Raw genomic sequence first — 19,730 nt, forward strand, 5'->3', positions numbered from 1 at the left:
ATCAAGGAGGTAGCTTTTGAGGTTTCCAGAAGACCAAAGGAGGAGGTAAGGATATTTCTCTATATCTCTCTGTGTCACAATAGGATTCACTGCAAGACTGCCGCAGACACACACAGAAAATCAAGCATTGTGGTTATATAAGCTTTGGCCTCTTGTTTTTATCATTTCTGAATCAGCTGAACTGCAAACCCACGGAGAGCTTATATAGCTCATTTGTGGTTTCCTGATTTGCTTGCTGACTTTCCTGTGGAACAGCTCTTTAAGTTAGCATATAAACAGGTAAAGTATTTGCTAAAACAATCACCAGAGTTGTAACCAGATTGATTATTCTCTATCTCCTTAAGAATATTTTGCTTCCCCCCCTCTTTTTTTTGGTACTTTCCCTTTCTTTTACAATTATAGCTTCTTTACAGAAATTAGTGTCTAATTCCTATAGAGAGAAACCTACTTGGATTTCCTGACTCTACTCCATAATGACTGGACTTAATTTCTTTTTTCTTTTTTTTTTTTTAAGATTTTATTTATTTATTCATGAGAGACATAGAGAGGCAGAGACACAGGCAGAGGGAGAAGCAGGCTTCATGCAGGAAGCCCGACGTGTGACTCGATCCTGGGTCTCCAGGATCACACCCTGGGCTGAAGGCAGCACTAAACTGCTGAGCCACCAGGGCTGCCCCAAAGCTTTTTTTATTTTATTTTATTTTATTTTATTTTATTTATTATTTTATTTTATTTTATTTTATTTTATTTTATTTTATTTTATTTTATTTTATTTTATTTTATTTTATTTTATTTTATTTTATTTTATTTATTTTATTTTATTTTATTTTATTTTATTTTTTTTATTTTATTTTTTTTTTTTTTTTTATTTATTTACGATAGTCATACAGAGAGAGAGAGAGGCAGAGACACAGGCAGAGGGAGAAGCAGGCTCCATGCAATGGGAGCCTGACGTGGGATTCGATCCCGAGTCTCCAGGATCGCGCCTTGGGCCAAAGGCAGGCGCCAAACCGCTGCACCACCCAGGGATCCCCCCAAAGCTTAATTTTAAAACAGTCTGTAAAACACACAAAGATGATAAATGGTTGCTAAATTTTTTCTCACAGGTACAGTGTCTGTTCTCTATTTGATTTTCCTTGTCACCTATAAGGCCATACACTTGGGATTTCATTTGGAATTTCACTGGTTTATGCAGACAGAATATTTTGTACCAGGTAAGCCGTTTTAGCCAAATAAAGAATCAATAAATTACAAAAATATGATCTTTTAACTTGTTAAGTATTATTATTGTAATATAAATAATGGTATTTATTTGGATGAGCACTTTTTATTAATGCTATTAAGCTAAAAACAGGAGTGCAGTTAAAATTACTCTGCCTTTCTCTCAGGAGTAACCAGGCTTCTGTATCATTTCTGGTTAAGAATTGAAGTTCATTGAAGTTACAATACAATTTAAAAAATCAAACTCATTTTCTAGACTTTTCTGGGGAAACATACCCCTAGAATTTCAGAGGCTTAGAACCTGGTCAGTGATTAACATATGTAGATAATACTGTTCATTAACATCATTATTCCCCTTATAGTTTTCTTTTTTTAATTGTTTCTCAGGCTAATTAAGATGGTGGTTATTAAGTATTGCCTCCCTCCTTTTTTCTCTTATGGTTATAATTTGGCAGTGTTTTAAATTTCACCCAAATTCAGTGTATTTGGGGTATGATAAAAGCACCGTGAAGCAATGAATGGCCAATATAAATGAGAAAACAGATTAGAAAATGGAAGTGAATATTAGACTAGTCTCCTGAAAACTCATGAGGAGAAAGCATTACAAAAATCTCTTGTTGGTTTAGAAAGACTGCTTTCTTTCTATTCTTCACCTGGCAATTTGGGCAGTCTAGAATTCAAGTCCATTTAGTATCTGGTGTTACTCTCTGAAGTCAGCATTTATAACTGTCTCCCATTCCTTTGGTTTCTTTTTTTACAGCATGTCTGGGTTTTCGAAGTATATCAAGTTGTTTGTTGGAAGTTGTTTGCTACTATGGTTACTTATTTTCAGATCATCTGGGTGCATTAGCTTTGATTTTTTATTTCTCTAAGAAGCCCATAAAGACTAAAAAGGCAGTGTAAATTCAAGATAAAAGAAATACTGGAGCTTGAAAGGCATCCTTCTCTTCCAGATTGTGTGTAAAGTTGGACATGAATGAAAATGGCCACTTTAAGCTAGTGGCCATTCATTGATAAAAATAGTCTGGGAAGTTTTTTTCTAAAATTAGGTCCATACTGATTTATATTAAGAGTCTTAATGATAAACGTTTCTGCTAATGATAGGACTTGAGAGAAATGGGGAAAAAAAGTATAAATATTTAAAAGATGGAAAAGAAAACATTTAAATACATATTAAACCATATATTTCACTTTATTTCATTTCTGAATGATACAGAGAATCATGAGGATTAAAAAGCCTCATGTTTATATTTATGGTCCTGAAATTAGTTTATTATGATTGAAGAATTTTTTATGAAAATCTGTCATAAATATGTCATAAGTCTTTTTCAGTAAGGCTAATTAAGAATCAGAGAACTTTGGAATATGAGTCTGTTTACTGTCCTGATGAAGAATTCACAGAAACTTGTAGTTCTGATTGAATCTTTATATACATTTATTATCAAAAATGTTTTTCAATGCAATGAATCCTATTGCCCTTCTTCCTAGATAATTGGAAAAATAGAAAAAAATACTCCTATGTGTTTTATCCTATTCTTTTCTGCCTCCAGGACTTTATTTCTCTAGTTATTCTATCTGTCGTCTTAATCATGTACCATTAAATATTTCCTTTACTGAACTATTTCTACTAGAATACAAATCTAATTCTCAGTCTAAAAAAACAAAAACTCATATGATCCCACATTCCCCTCTAGCTATTGCTTCCCTTTAAAGAAAAACTCTTTGAAAGAGTTGTCTATTCTTACTCTCTACTTCTCTTTCAATTTTGCCTTGAACTCATGTTAGCTAGGCTTTTGCCCCAGTCATTCCACTGACATCCAATAACTCCATCTTGCAAAATCCAATGACGAGTTCTCATATCCAATGACCATATCTCCTATCTCAACTTAGCAACGTGGGCACATTTGGTCACTCCTTACATCTTGAAACATTTTCTTAACTTCTAAAACCCAATTTTCTCTTAATTCTTTTAAGAAAATTTCTCTGGCGCCTGGGTGGTTCAGAGGTTGAACATCAGCCTTTGGCTCGGGTTGTGGTCTCAGAGTCCTGGATTCAAGTCCCACATTGGGCTCCCCATGGGAAGCCTGTTTCTCCCTCTGCCTGTCTCTGCCTTTCTTTCTGTGTCTCTCATGAATAAATAGATAAAATCTTAAAAAATAATAATAATAATAATTTCTCACATTCCTGACCAGTCAGTTATGGAATTATCATAGGGTTTTACTCAAACTTCTTTTCTCCCTACTTTTATTCCCTAAGAAATATCATGTAGTCACCTGGCTTTATATATTGTCTATATGGTGACTAGGCCCACTTTTATATATCTAGGCCAGATCTCTCCACTAAGATCCATCCTTATGTATCTACCTGCCCCTTCTACATTTCCACTTGGACATCCACTAGATATTTCAAACTTCTTTATGAAAACCAAGTATTTGTTTCCTTCTTCATCTATCCACATTACACCAACCTTCTTAATCTGTCCTCCCAGGTTTCCACTTGCTTAGGCCCCAAACTTTAGAAGTCATACTTAACTGTTTTCCCCCTACCTTCCATATCTACAAAGCATGTCAGCTGTACTTTTAAAATAAATTGAGTATCTGACTACTTTTTATCATTTCCATTAGAAAGAATTAGTCAAATTGCTAATCTCTCACCTGGATTAACATAGTAGCCTCTTAACTAGTCTCACCATTTCCACTCTGCCTCCCCCTCTATAGTCTGTTCTTCACCTAGCAGCCAGGGTGATGTTTTTAAAACACAACCTTCAAAAGCCTCTAATGGTTTCCTGTCTCACTTAGAATAACGCAAGCTTCAGGGCATCTGGGTGGCTCAATGGGTTAAGTGGCTGCCTTTGGCTCAGGTCATGATCTCAGGGTCCTGGGATTAATAAGCCCCATGTCAGGCTCCCTGCTCAGTGGGGAGCCTGCTTCCCTCTCTCCCTCTGCCTCTGCTCCACCCCCTAGCTCATGCTCTCTCTCTCTCTCTCTCTCTTTCTCTCTCAAATAAATAAATAAAAATCTTAAAAAAATAAAAATAAAACAAGCCTCTGTCATAGTCCACAGGTCCTATATCATCGGACTCCTGGCTTCCTGTCTGCCATCATTCCTTATTACTTTCCTACTTATTCAGTCCACTTCAGCCACACTCTTCCCTGCTATTCCACAAGAATGGCAAGCACTCTCCTTGCTCAGAATCCTTGCATTAACTGGTACCTATACATGAAATGCCTTTGTCTTTTCTCAGATATCCACTTGGTTATTATTATTAGAGAGGCCTTCCCTGGCTTCCTACCCACTCCCACTTCTTGTTGTGGCTTATTTTTCTTTAGTGCTCTCATCACTATCAAATCATATGCAAGTATCCCTGGTTTTCTAAATCTATTAAGTTCCAAATTCTTTTTTTTAAAAAAAGGTTTATTTATTTATTTGAGAGAGAATGAAAGGGAACATGAGCAGAGGAATAAGCAGAGTAGACTCCTTGCTGAATGGGGAGTCAAATGGGGGGCTCAATCCCAGGACTCCGGGATCATGACCTGAGCCAAAGGCAGACACTTAACTGACTGAGCTACCCAAGGACCCCTAAGTTACTAATTCTAGTAATGAATTGAAATATTAAGGGATATCTAATCTATTTTGTACCTGAGTTTCAGATAGAAAGTAGCAGACATTAAGATAACAAAGGACTTTCTAAAAATGCTTCTAAAGCTATTTGGCTCTTAAATTCAGAGAATGATAGTTCAGTTGATAAGGAATACCTGTATTTTTTTTTAATTTGTGTATCTTGTGAAAAGGGTTATTCTTTGTTTTGTTTTCTGTACTTGTCTATTACTGTTGTGTCCCAGAGGCCTGTAATAATTCTGAGGGCATACTGAGTAGTCCATAAACAATGTTGAATGAATAAAGGTGTTTATCCCTACTCCCTTCTAATCTCATTAAACCAACTGTGAAGAAATAAATGTAAAAACAAACACAGACGAAGAGACAACAGCAAACAAGAGACAGCAACAGATTGATAGATACTGGAAAACTAGTAGATAGACTGACAGCAAAGCAAACAAAGCTGAAATTTAAGCACCTGTGGAGAGGGATTGAAACCCTCAGTAGTTGGAGTCATTTGGGTCACTCTGAAAGCAAGAGTAAGGAAAAAGGGCTTAAAATGGGAGAATGCCATGAAAGTTTACATCAGGAATAGATAGATTTTAACTATCCTCCTCAACCTATCCAAAGATGGAAGAAACTGAATTAGGCTCAGAACTCAGGTTCTCCAAATACAACAAATGAACTAAGGAACTAAGGAACTAAGTGAAAGTGTTATGTCGAGTGGTGAGACTCTCCTCTCTCCCTTTGTTCCCTTCAATTCTCTTTTCTTTACTCTTTGGCTTCCAGAATGTTGAGAGTATAAGATAACAGGATTCTCCTCTGGAGAAACTGATATGCCCAAGAAGAAAGAGCTAGAGTCTTGGACATTTGGGTTTTACCAAAGAAATGGCAGGTACCTTGCTTGTATCAGACCATTTAGATGTTTACTAACTATACTTTTTTTTTATGCTTCACTTTTCATTATTTTAAAAAAAAAAAAAAAGCCAAAAATCACTAGCTACTTGTGGAAAGCCTCTGACTTGAAAACAAAACTAGGCCAGGGAAGAAGACCTTTTAAGGAAAAGAGAATAAGAGGGAAAAAGAATAAGAAAACAGGAACACCTGGGTGGCTCAGTGGTTGAGCGTCTGCTTTGGCTCAGTGTATGATTCTGGGGTTCCGGGATCAAGTCCCACATTGGGCTGCCTGCGTGGAGCCTTCTTCTCCCTCTGCCTGTGTCTCTGCCTCTCTTTGTCTCTCATGAATAAATAAAATCTTTAAAAAAAAAAATAGGAAAACATCCCAAAAATTACCTTCTCAAAGTGACAAAAGACAGTGATATATCCGTGAAACATTGAGTGCCAAGGAAAGAAGGAGGGAGGTTGGTCTTAGAAACCAAAAATATAATAAAAGTTAAGAATGCAAAGAAAATTTGGAAGATAAAGCCAACTTCCAAAAAGTAGATTAGAAATCATGGTTGGATGGAAGAAAGGAGGGGTGGAAAGCAGGAGAGAGGAAAGAAGGAAAGAAAAATAGAGAAAAGATAAGAAAATTAAAGAATTAATCCAGGTAGCCCAATAACTAAAAATAGTTCCATGGAGCAGAGAGAAAACAAAAGGAGGAGGAAATTATCAAAGAAATAATTTAAGACATTTCCCACTAACTAAAGAACATGAGTTTCTAGACCTACAGACCCCAAAGTGCCCAGCACTGTGAATAAAACCCACACCAAAGCATATCATCGTAAGATTTCTGAACACCATAGATAAAGACCCTGAAAGGTTCTAGGGATGAAGAACAGGTTTTACAAAAGGTCTGGAGTCAGAATACTCTCAGACATTTTAACCAACTCCAAAACTAAAAGAGAAAAATGTCATGAAGGTCTCAGGATAAGTTATTTTAACCTAAAATTCTAAATCCCATTATACCCTCACCTAAGTGTTAGAGTACAACAAAGATATTTTCAGAAGGTAAAGTCTCACAAAACTTTACCTTCCATGCACTCTCACACACAAAAACCCCCTGAAGAATGTGCTCCACCAAAAAGCAGTAAATCACAAAAATCCTCAGAGAAGTGGTGAAGGCCTATGCTAGGAAACAGCTGTGCAGCAGGCCTAGCAAGCAACCTGCCCAGATCACAGCAACAGAGAGCCCCAGGAGGCATTTTTTTCCAAAAGGAAAATGAAACGGAAAAGATTGTTTGATGCATTGTATAGATGAAATGGAGTTTTACCATTCTTTTGTAGAATTTGAGGAAAAATTATTGTTTAGTAGACAGGAAACCAAAAAAGGAAAAACTTCAATCTCCATAAACCTCCATAAAAACAAGCCAACAAAAGTATTTTTATATAAGAAAATATATTGATAATACATTTCATGGCTTACCTGTGAATAATATAGAATAATCAAAAAAAATATAGAATAATCATTAAAATTGAAACACTAAATATTGATTTTGCAAAATCAGAATTAGGATTATGATTATAGATAGGGTCACCTGGGTGGCTCAGTTGGTTAAGTGTCTGCCTTTGGCTCAGATCATGACCAGGGCGCTGGGATCGAGTCTACTTCTCCCTCTGCCCCTCCACTCCAACTCATGCTCACTCTCTCTCCCTCTCAAACAAATCAAATCTTTTTTTAAAAAAAAAAGAATTATGTTGGGACGCCTGGGTGCCTCAGCGGTTGGTCTGCCTTCCACTCCGTGCGATCCTGGAGTCCCGGGATCGAGTCCCACATTGGGCTCCCTGTATGGAGCCTGCTTCTCCCTCTGCCTGTGTCTGCGCCTCTCTCTCTCTCTCTCTCTCTCTCTCTCTCTCTCTCTCTCTCTCTCTCCCTACCTCCCTCCCTCCCTCCCTCCCTGTCTCTCGTGAATAAATAAATAAAAATGTTTTTTAGAAAATGTAAGAGGAGGGACTCCTGGGTGGCTCAGTGGTTGAGTGTCTGCCTTTGGCTCAGGGCGTGATCCCGGGATCTGGGATCAAGTCCCACATCAGGCTCCCTGCATGGAGCCTGCTTCTCTCTCTGCCTGTGTCTCTACTTCTCTCTGTGTGTCCTCATGAATAATAAATAAAATCTTTAAAAAAAGAAAAAAAAAAGTAAGAGGACTAAAGTCTCCTGGTGGAAAATCAATGGATTATGTCTAAATTTTTAAAAAGAAAGGAAAAGTAATATAAACATATTTTTAAAAGATTATAAATTTAAAGTGTGCTGAATAGTTATGAGTTCTAATTAATTACCTTTAGGAAATAGGCTTCAAGATAGGAGATATGAAGTAAGAGAATGCTGTTTTTTGTTGGAAGCTCTATAATACTGTTTAACTCTCAACAATTAGCACACATTTAGGACTACGTTTTTGTTTGTTTTTTTTTTTTTAATCCATTTGAGAGAGAACATAAGCAGGGGGAGCAACAAAGGGAAAGCAAGAAGCAGGCTCCCCTTGAGCAGGGAGCCCAAATGGGGCTTGATCCCAGTACCCTTGGATCATAACCTGAGCCAAAGGCAGATGCTTAACCAGCTGAGCCACTCAGGCACCCCAGGACTACATTTTTAAAATGAAAAACCGTTAAATGCTTTAAAACTGATTTCAGACATTGATCTGGGATTGTGTGGTGATTTGCCTTATGACAGCATTGTGTTCATCTGCAACGAGAAAAAATTTTCTGACCACATATGCTTTAAAGTCTTATTATTGGGACTCCTGGGTGGCTCAGTGATTAAGTGTCTGCCTTTGGGTCAGGGCGTGATCCCAGGGTTCTGGGATCAAGTCCCGCTTTGGGCTTCCTGCAAGGAGCCTGTTTCTCCCATCTGCCTATGTCTGCCTCTGTCTCTGTGTGTCTCTCATGAATAAATGAATTAAAAAAATAAAAATAGTTTTATTATAAGCTTTCCATTAGGAGCAGACTACCTTCTACCATGCACTCATTGACACTTAATAATGCTTCCAAATATAATCAAATTTCTGTTTTCATATTTTTTACTTGTAGGCCCTACCATTCTTTTTGTTTTTGCTTTTAAACTTTTTATTGAAGCATAGCATATACAAGTGCACAACTCTTAAGTATACAGCTTGATAATTTTCACAAAAAGTATACTAGATACCCAGCAGCAGGGCAAAAACTAGCACTCCAGAAGCCCCTCTCATTATACGTACCAGCTGCTATCTCCCTGCAAAGATAACCATTCTTCTAACTTCAGAGATTTGTTTTGTCTGTATTTTAGTTTGATTTGGTTTTAATGTCATGTAAAAGGAATATAAAACATATGTTCTTTAGTATCTGGCTTCTTCCAATCAGCATTAAATTGTGATATTGATCCATATAGTTGTATCTTTTTGTAGTTCATTCTCATTGGTATTTAATTGTGTAAGTATACCCACAATTTGTTGATCTTTCCTGTTCAGGGACATTTGTCTCCAGTTGTTTAGTATTATGTTTATTGCTCTACTCTATTCTTTGGGTGAAAATATGACAGGTTTCTCTAGAGCATAAACCTAAGAGTAGAATTGCAAGATCAAAGAGTATGCATACATTCTGCTGTGGTAGATGTTACCAAAAGGCTTTCCAAAATGGTTGTACACTTTAAGGGGGTGAGGTGCATATGAATAATATCTCAGTAAAACTGTTGAAAAGAATTTCAGGTTTTTAAGTTACTCAAAAACTGTTTTTGTTGATTAATTGGAAAAAGCTGGATACTTACTCTATTTTGACCAGAAACAACACTGATATCACCTGCCATAGTTAGAAAAGGATCAATTAACAAGTTGTTTCAGGAAGCAGTTAGAGGTAATAGAAGTTGATTGCTCTGAAAGAAAAGATCAGCTATACTGAAGAGAGCTTATTGAAAACTAAAAGATGTTAGCAAAAAAAATCGTTCTGAACAGTTTTAAACAGAATTTTGACCACTTACATGGCTAAACTCCTTTATCCTGAATATAAATGAACACCTCTGATTATGTGCCATACATTCTCCAAAAAATAACATGGCTCACTGCCCTCTAGGAGCTTAGAGTTGAACAGTAAGACCAATTTGTGAGTTATTGATCATAGTGCATAGATAAATATGACACAATAAGATAGAGGAATTGCATATAAAAAAGAATTAGAAATCAGGAAAAGGTTCTAAGGACCAAAAGGAGTTAAGTGAAAAAAATTGGAGGAAGGGATATATGCCAGATCAGTAGAACATGTTTAAGCAACAGTTAAGGCCTAAGATAACATGACCCATTTAGGAAATTACAAGAATCTGGGTGGCTGGATTGAAAGAATACTAGTTGGGGAAAAGATTGGATATAAGGATAAGTAGGCAAAATCCCAATCATGAAAAGCCTTTTCTTTTAAGCTAAAAATAACTTCAGTGGCTCTGAAATACTCCTTACCCTTTATTTAAGGTTGGCTGAAGTTAGGACATAATCAATGACTCCAGGAGGTCAATTGGGTAGAGGAAAAAACGTCCTATAATTCCCTGCCTAAAACTAAGATTCATAATGGAGCTGCTACAGTCAAATGCATAATTATAAGTTGAGGTCAGAGGTGCTATAGCCTCATTTATTCACTCTCTCAATCAACAGAATATGTAGAAAAGTAGCGTTAATGAAAATACTGTCAGAACCTGGATGTAGGGGCAGCCCCGGTGGTGCAGCGGTTTAGTGCCACCTGCAGCCCAGGTTGTGATCCTGAAGACCCAGGATCAAGTCCCATGTCGGGCTCCCTGCATGGAGCCTGCTTCTCCCTCTGCCTGTGTCTCTGCCTCTCTCTCTCTCTCTGTTTCTCTATGAATAAATAAATAAAATCTTAAAAAAAAAAAAAAAGAACCTGGATGTACAAAAGCACTGCTGAGGTGATAATTCAGAGGTGGGTGATGAGTGATCCACTTTATTTTGGCTCCTTTGACATAAATGAATTGACATAAATGAACATATGTATGGGTTTATTTCTGGGCACTCTTCTGTTCCATTGATCTCTATGTCTCTTTTTTTGCTAGTACCATACTGTTTTGACTGCCATAGTTTTGTACTAAACTTTAAAATCTGGAAAATAAAAAAAATAAAAATAAAAATAAAATAAAATCTGGGATTGTGTTGGGACACCTGGGTCGCTCAACAGTTGAGTGTCTGCCTTTGGCTCAGGGTTTGAGGGTGTGATCCCAGTCTGGGGATTGAGTCCCGCATCAGGGCTTCCTGTGAGGAGCCTGCTTCTCTCTCTTCCTATGTCTCTGCCTCTCTCTCTCTCTCTCTCTCTCTCTAATGAATAAATCGATAAAATCTTTAAAAACAAAATAAAATCAAATCTGTGATAGTGAAACCTTCAGTCTTGCTCTTCCTCAAGACTGCTTTGGCTTTCAGGGTCTTTTGCAGTGCTATACATATTTTAGGATAATTTGTTCTATTTCTGTGAAAAATGCCATTGGAATTTGAATAGGGGGGGATCCCTGAGTGGCTCAGCTGTTTGGCCCCTGCCTTCCGCCCAGGTTGTGATCCTGGAGCCTCAGGATTGAGTCCCTCTTCAGGCTCCCTGCATGGAGCCTGCTTTCTCTGCCTCTCTGTCTCTCTCTGTGTGTCTCTCATGAGTGAATAAATAAAATCTTAAAAAAAAAAAAAAAAAGAATTTGAATAGGGATTGCATTGAATTGCTTTGGTTAAATTTATTCTTAAGTACTTTATTTTTTATATGTTATTGTTATTGGAATTGTTCTCTTAATTTCTGTTTCTAATGGTTCATTGTTAGTGAGATTTTTACATATTGATTTTGTATCCTGAAACTTTACTGAATTTATTTATTAGTTCTCACAGTTTTTCAGTGAAGTCTTTAGAGTTTTCTATATATAATATTATGTCATCTGCAAATGGAGACAGTTTTATTTCTTCCTTTCTAATTTGATTTAAAATCTTTTTTTAAAAAAGAAAGAAATTGGTCTGTTCATATTTTCCATTTATAATTCAGTCTTGGTAGTTTGTATATTTCTAGAATGTATCTATTTTTTCTAGATTGTCCAATTTGTTGATGTATAAGTGTTTACAGTAGTCTCTTTTTTTAAGATTTTATTTATTTATTTATTCATTCATTCATTCATTCGTTCATGAGAGACACAGAGAGAGCAGAGACGTAGGCAGAGGGAAAAGCAGGCTCCCCTCAGGGAGCCTGATAAGGACTCAATCCTAGGATCCTAGGCTCACACCCGGAGCCCAAGGCAGATGCTCAACCACTGAGCCACCCAGCTGCCCCTACAGTAGTCTCTTATAAATCTTTGTATTTCTTTGGTATCAGTTGTGCTGTCTTCTCTTGCATTTATAATTTTTTTATTTGAGTCCTCTTTTTTCTTGTTTAATCTAGCTAAATATTTTTCTATTTTATCTTTTCAGAAACCCTGCTTAGTTTTATTGATTTTTTTTCTATTTTTTTAGTCTCTCTTTCATTTTTTTCTGTTCTTATCGTTGTTATTTCCTTTATTCTACTTCAGGTTAATTTGTTCTTTTTTCTCATTATTGCTTGAGGTATAAAGTTGAGGGAGTTTTTTAAAGATTTGTTTATGTATTTGAGATAGAAAGCACATGCTCAAGCAGGGGGAGGAGCAGAGGAAGAAGGAGAATCCTCAAGCAAACTCTCCAATGAGTGCAGAGCCCAGTGTGGGGCTCAACCTTAGGGCCCTGAGATCATAACCTGAGCCATGCTCAACCGTATGAGCCACTCAGGCATCTAGGTAGGTTGTTTATTTGAGATCTTTCTTGTTCTTAGTGTGATTGTTTATCACTGTAAACTGTCCTCTTAGAACTTTTTTTGCTTCATTCTTTAAGTTTTGGTAAGTTGTTTCCATTTTCATTTGTCTCAACATACTGATTTCTCTTTTTGATTCCTTCTTTGTCTCATTGGTTGTTCGGTAACATTGTTGCTTAATCACCACATATTTGTGAATTTTCCAGTTTTGTTTTCTAATAGTTGATTTCTAGTTTCATACCATCATGGTTGGAAAAGATGTTTGGTAAGATTTCAATTCTCTTAAATTTGTTGAGACATATTTAGTGGGCTAACATGTGATGTATCCTGGAGATGTTCCATGTGCACTTGAGAAGAATGTGTATTCTGTTATTGAATGGAATGTTCTGTAAGTGTCTATCAAGTACATCTGGTGTAATGTGTCATTTAAGTCCAATGCTTCCTTATTGATTTTCTGTCTGGGTGATCTATTTGTTGTTAAAAGTGGCATATTGAAGCCTTCTACTGTTATTATACTGCTATCTGTTTTTCCCATCACATTTGTTCATATTTGCTTTTTATACTTAGATGCTCCTATGTTGGAGATAAATATTTGCAAATATTATACCCTCTTGATGAGTTGATCCCTTTATCATTATTTAATGACCTTCCTTGTGTCTTGATACAGTCTGTAGTATATTTTTTAAGATTTTATTTATTTGAGAGAGAGAGATCACAAGAAGAGGGAAAGGGCAGAGGGAGAAGCAGACTCCCCACTGAGCAGGAAGCCCAACATGGGGCTTGATCCCAGGATCCTGGAATCACGACCTGAGTTGAAGGCAGACATTTAACCAGTTGAGCCACCCAAGTGCCCCAGTCTGTGATTTAAAGTCTATTTTGTTGGATATACGTATAGCCTTGTTTTATTTTGATTTACACTTGCATGGAATATCTTTTTCTATCCCTTCACTTTTGGACTTTGTGTGTCCTTAAAGCTGAAGTGAATCTCTTATAGGCAGCATCTGGTTGAGTCTTATTATTTTACCCATTCAGTATCTTTTGGTTGGAGAATTTAGCTCATTTACATTTAAAATAATTATTGATAGTTATAGGCCTAATATTGCCTTTTTATTAACTGATTTCTGGTTGTTTTTAATTCCTTTGTTCCTTTCTTTCTCTTTTGTGATTCGATGACTTTGAATTCTTACTGAAGAGTTTTTCAGTTGCTGCTCTGCAGAGAATAAAGTCATGTAAATAATAATTTTATCATCTTTCCAAAAATGCTACTTCTCTATTATATAAATATAATGCTGACTCTTGATCTGAAGTGATCAGTGTATCCTCGTATGCTCAGTGTATTAAGAGTTGATTTTGGAGGGGCTCCTGGCTGGCTCAGTTTATGGGGCATGCAGTTCTTGATCTCAAAGTTGTAAGTTCAAGCCCCACGATGGGTGTAGAGATTACTTAAAAATATTATTTTTTGTTTATTTATTTTTTTAAAGATTTTATTTATTCATGAAAGACACACAGAGAGAGAGAGAGAGAGGCAGAGACACAGGTAGAGGGAGAAGCAGGCTCCAGGCAGGGAGCCCGACGTGGGACTCCATCCTAGGTCTCCAGGATCAGGCCACAGGCCGAAGGCAGGTGCCAAACCACTGAGCCACCCCGGGCTGCCCTAAAATCTTTTTAAAAACATTTCATTTTTTTAAACAAGTGGGAGTTGCCCCCACGTTTTATTTTATTGCTTAGATGTAAAAAGTTTAAAAGATTATAGACAAAGGGGGAGAATTTTCCTGAGAAAATTTTTATTTTGTTTTTTGTGTTTTTTTAGAATGAGTGTGCACAGGGTGTGGGGGGAGTGCAGCAGGAGAGGTTGAGAGTCTTAAGCAGGCTCCTTACCCACTGTGGAGCTCACGACAGGGCTTATTCTTACAATCCTGACTGAGATCATGAGCTGAGCCAAAACCAACAGTAGGACACTTAACTGAGCCATCCAGGCACCCCAAAAGAATATACTTTGAATTGCTTCTGCAAATAAAAATTTAGTTAAAAGCTAACATTTCAACAAAAATTTAGTGGAAAACTAAGTTGTGTAATTTTTTAAATCTTACAATCCTGATTTCTTTCAGAATCAATGCTTGATTCTTATTTCCTTTCCTAAATACTATGGCAAAATGTCAGTGGACTTTATTTTCTTGTTTGTCCTTTTTATACTAAGGAATCCTTCAAGATTGTTGTTCTCCATTTTTGTCACCAACTTTGTATCTAGCACTGTTTTCATGTAAATCTGGGTGTTATTCTACATATAAGCAGTTTTTCATTTTTGTATTAGCAAACCTCAAAGACAGAAATTGGCAGTGCTTTTGAAATATTTATTATTTTATTATTTCATAGTAACTTTGGATTTATTATAGAAAATTTAGAATATAGATAAGTGGTTAATTTAAAATAAATCCCTCTAGCCAGTGATAACCGCTATTTAAACTTTTGTGGTTATTCCTCCAGTCTTTTTTCTTAATATACACACAAACTTTTTAAAATAAATGTAAAATCATAATATATATGCTATTTGAATCATAAACATTTGCCACAGGGTAAAACCTTTCTCTAGAATATATTCTTACATACTATATACCACAGAGCAACTGTATCATAGTTTAACCTTTCCCCTGTGTAGACATTTGTTAATTTCTAGCAATTCTTTTGCTAGTTTTTAAGCAATAATTTTAGGTTAGCCTTTGGAAAATGTTAAGTGACCAGTTCTCCCTTTTTTGATTCCTTTTCTAAAGGTGTTTTACTGGCAAATTCAAGTGTTAGAAAAGGAAGACTTTTAAAGTTAGCCCTAAATTTGAATTCTGCTGTGTCACATACCAGTTGTGTGACCTCAAAAAGGAATAACTGATGTAAAGTACCCTCACAGAGTAGTCATTTCTTGATTCCTTTTCTTACCTTTTCAAGTGCTTTGCTCAAGTATAATGCTAGCCTTGAGCAACTTTGTAAAGACATTTTAATATTCTTATTCCCTGGATAAAGCAGAGGAAACTAACTTTTGGCAGCCAACTTTTGGCTACTAACCTTCATTTTCTAGCTGTCAGTTTTAACGTGTTGTTTTTTTGTTTTTGTTTTTTGTTTTCACTCTCTTTTTCTCCTAGAGATAAGATTTCAGTTTCCGCAGCTGACTGGAGTGCTTACCCTTGCTTTCTTTATTCATAACTGTATTATTACACTCTTGAAGAACAACAAGAACCAAGAAAACAATGTGAGTAATTGTCAGAGGAATTGAATATTGTTAAATTCTTAACTTAAATTTAAAACAAAGAGCAGTGGTCAGCAAACTAATACTGTAAAGATTTAGATGGTAATTTTTTTAAAGATTTTATTTATTTGAGAAGCTCATGAGAGAGAGAAAACACTAGTAGTAGGAAGGGTCAGAGGAATAAGGAGAAGCAGGCTCCCCGCTGAGCAGGGAGCCCAGTGTGGGACTTGATCCCAGGACCCTGGGACCATGACCTGAACTGAATGCAACCGCTTAACTGACTGAGCCACCCAGGCACCCTAGATGGTAAATATTTTAGGCCTTGTGGGCCATATGGTCTTTGTTATAACTATCTAACTCTGCTGCTGTGTCGTGAAAGTAACCATAAACAGTATTTGAACCTGGATGGTGGCTGTGTTTCAAGAAAACTTTATTTACCAAAACAGAGAGTGGGCCAGATTTCATCATGGACCATAGTTTGTCAACCCTGATGTAGAGTAATCACTAAAAAAGTAAAGAGGCATAGCTAATAGCCAACAGTGATAAAATCTTTTTTAAATACCCAGGTTATAGCTCAGTGGAGAGCCTGCTTCTCCCTCTCCCTCTGCCTGCCACTCCACCTGCTTATGCTCTCTTTCTCTGTGTCACATAAATAAATAAAATCTTTTTAAATAAATAAATAAAATAAAATACCTAGGTTATCTAAAATATTAAAACAACAACAAAGAACAGATGGGACAAATGGAAAACAAATAGCAATAGATTTAAACCTAATCATAAAAAATAAACCTAATCATATTAATAATAACTTTAAATATAAATGGTCTAGGGATGCCTGGGTGGCTCAGTGGTTGAGCATCTGCCTTCAGCTCAGGGCATGATTCTGGAGTCCTAGGATCAAGTCCCACGTCGGGCTTCCTGCATGGAGCCTGCTTCTCCCTCTGCCTACGTCTCTCTCTCTCTCTGTATCTCTCATGAATTAATTAATTAACTAATTAATTAATTTTAAAAATAAATAAATAGATAAATAAATATAAATGGTCTAAATCTTGCAATTAAAAGCTATCAGACTGATTAAAAAATAAAACCTGACTACAGTTAACCCTTGAACAAGGTGGGAGGGTTAAGGGTGCTGACTACATCATCTCCCACTGCTGCAGTCATAAATTCATGTATAACTTTCCCCCACAGCTTAATTGCTAATAGCCTACCATTGACCAGAAGCTTTACTGGTAACATAAACAGTTGATTAACACATATTTTGTATGCTTTATGTATTACATATTATATTCTTGTAGTAAAGGAAGCTAGAGAAAGGAAAACATTACTAAGAAAATCATAAGAAAGAGTACTGTATCTAGTGGGGAAAATCTGCATATAAGTGGACTTGCACATTTCAAACACATGTTTTTCAAAGGTTAACTGTATACTTTAAATGTAAAGATATACCATGCAGACACTAAATGTAAGACAGGTAGAGTGGCTATTTTAATACCAGACAAAGTTGACTTCAGAACAAGGAATATTTCCAGAGATAAAGAGCAACAGTACGTAATGATATTTAGGGATCAGCCCATCAAGAAGACATAATAATCATAAATATATGCACCAAGAGACAGCTTCTAATAAATGAAGCAGCAACTGTCAAAACAGAAAGGAGAAGCAGACAAATTGAGTATTAGAATTGGAAACTTCATTACCCCTCCTTTAATCATTGATAGAATAGAAAATAAGCAGGATATAGAAAGCCAAAACAGCATTAACCTACTTGATCTAACTAGCATTTATAAAGATCTCTCTCAAGCAACAGCTGAATCACATTCTTTTCAAATGCTAATGAACATATACCAAGATAGTTCATATGCTAGGAAATTGAATAAATCTCAATAAAGTAAAAAGGATTGAAATCATACCAAGTATGTTCTTTGACCACAGTAAAGTGAATTTAAAAATCACTAACAAAGAAATTTGGAAAATTGACAAAGACATGAAAATTAAATAACAGCCTCTTAACTAAGCAGTGAGTCAAAGAAGAAATCACAAGAAAAATCAGAAAATACTTTGAAATTCTTGAAAATGAAGACACAACATACCAGAATTTAAGAGATGCAGCTAAAGCAGTGTTAAAGGGAAATTTATAGCTGTAAATACCTACATTAAAAACGAAGATCTCAAATCAGTAACCTAACCTTCTGCCTTAAGATACAGAGAAAGAAGAGTGAACTGAACCCAGAGCAAGCAGAGATTAACCAGTGACTTGTGGCCTTCTCTGCAGATTTCAAAATCAGTTTGATGACTTCTAACCATATAAATGAAAATTATAGTGATGTTCTAATAGAGATCTACACATTTGTTACTGAAATACAAAAGAAGAATTCACTATGCCTGGGGATTCTGAGAAGACTTCAACTAATGTTTGGCAGAGTCATTAGAAAGACAAAAATCCTTCTGAGGAGAAAGAATTTAGCTCTCAAATTGGGGCAAGACTATAAGTCAAATTACCATTTTCATGTTTACTGTTGCCTGGTAACACATCTGGCACATTACCTGTGAATGGAGTAAGAATTGAGTTAATCTGGATTTTCTGAGCTCTAACTTGGTGATCCACCCAGGCGTCCCTAGATTTTAATTTTAAAACTGCCTTTTCACCAAGGGTTCATATTTTTGCCATGGCTTTTGGAAAACTTAAGAATTAAGTTCTCATCATTTGGGCACCTGTGTGGCTCAGTGGTTGAGCATCTGCCTTTGGCTCAGGTCGTGATCCTAGGGTCCTGGGATCAAGTCCTGCATCAGTCTCCCCACAGGGAGCCTGCTTCTTACTCTGCCTATGCCTCTGCCTCTCTCTGTGTCACTCATGAATAAATTAAACATCTTTTAGAAAGAAAAAAAAATAGTTCTCATCATTTGCTATACCTATTCTTAGGCACAATTTACTTGTAGAGGGTTTTTTTTTTGTTTGTTTTTTACTTTTAGAGTTCTTATCTTCCTTCCCACTTTAGATTTAGTTTGGTGTTTGTTTTGTTTTATGATTATTTATTTATTTGAGACACAGAGGGAGCACAACCCTGGAGAGGGGCAAAGGGAGAAGGATAAGCAGACTTCCTGCTGACCAAAGAGCTTGATGATGTGGGGCTCGATCCTGGGACTCTGAGGTAATGACCTGAGAGGAAGTCAGACACTTAACAGAGTGAGCCACCCAGGCACCCTTAGATTTAGTTTTTATCTTTGAAATGTTTTGTTTATCCTAAGTAATAAGCATTTGGAACTTTGGGATGTAAGGGAAAATTGAGCATATACTTTTAAAGCTCTAGGAACGCCTGGATGGCTCAGTGGTTGAGCATCTGCCTTCTGCTCAGGGTGTGATCCCAAGTCTAGGGATTGAGTCCCACATCAGGCTCCCTGTGAGGAGCCTGCTTCTTCCTCTGTCTATGTCTCTGCCCCTCTCTCTGTGTCTCTCATGAATAAATAAAATCCTTACAAGTAAATAAATAAAGCTCCGTACCTTTTTTTTTTTTAAGATTTATTTATTTATTTGAGAGAGAACGAGAGGTGGGGAGGAAAGTGGGGGGGAGAGAGAGAGAGAGAGAGAGAGAAAGAAAGAAAGAAAGAAAGAAAGAAAGAGAAAGAGAAAGAAAGAACGAGAGAGAGAAAGAAGAAAAAGAAAAATAAAAGAAAAAAAGAAGCAGATTGCCTGCTGAGCAGGAAGCCAAGTGAGGGGCTCGATTCCAGAACCCAGATATGACCTCAGCCAAAGGCAGACACTTAACTGATTGAGCTACCTAGGTGCCCCAAAACTCTATACTTTTAAACCCCTTCCTCCTTCACAAGTTCCCTGACTCATTGTCCCTTGAAAAAGCTACCTACTCCCAAATTTTAGGAAGTTTAGAAAGATATGTACCAAATATCTGCTTCATCTTCACAGGAAATAATGCATATCTCAATAATATATTCCTTAAAAAAAATGTATTCCTTGGTGCAGTCTAAGTCAC

The 19,730-nt window shown here is 36.5% G+C and overlaps 1 protein-coding gene across 6 annotated transcripts in view; it reads left to right on the forward strand.

The window, feature by feature from the left end:
- Positions 1 to 19,730, forward strand: part of SLC38A9 (solute carrier family 38 member 9) — an 88,157-nt gene that overhangs the window by 52,196 nt on the left and 16,231 nt on the right. For all 6 annotated transcript variants that reach the window (XM_055331647.1, XM_055331653.1, XM_055331648.1 and 3 more), the window contains 2 exons: positions 1,107 to 1,214; positions 15,638 to 15,744. In XM_055331647.1, the coding sequence (XP_055187622.1) occupies positions 1,107 to 1,214; positions 15,638 to 15,744 (215 nt within the window). The remainder of the gene's footprint in view (positions 1 to 1,106; positions 1,215 to 15,637; positions 15,745 to 19,730) is intronic.

The sequence above is a fragment of the Nyctereutes procyonoides genome, unplaced genomic scaffold (assembly GCF_905146905.1).
Source record: "Nyctereutes procyonoides isolate TBG_1078 unplaced genomic scaffold, NYPRO_anot_genome, whole genome shotgun sequence".
Lineage (NCBI taxonomy): Eukaryota > Metazoa > Chordata > Mammalia > Carnivora > Canidae > Nyctereutes > Nyctereutes procyonoides.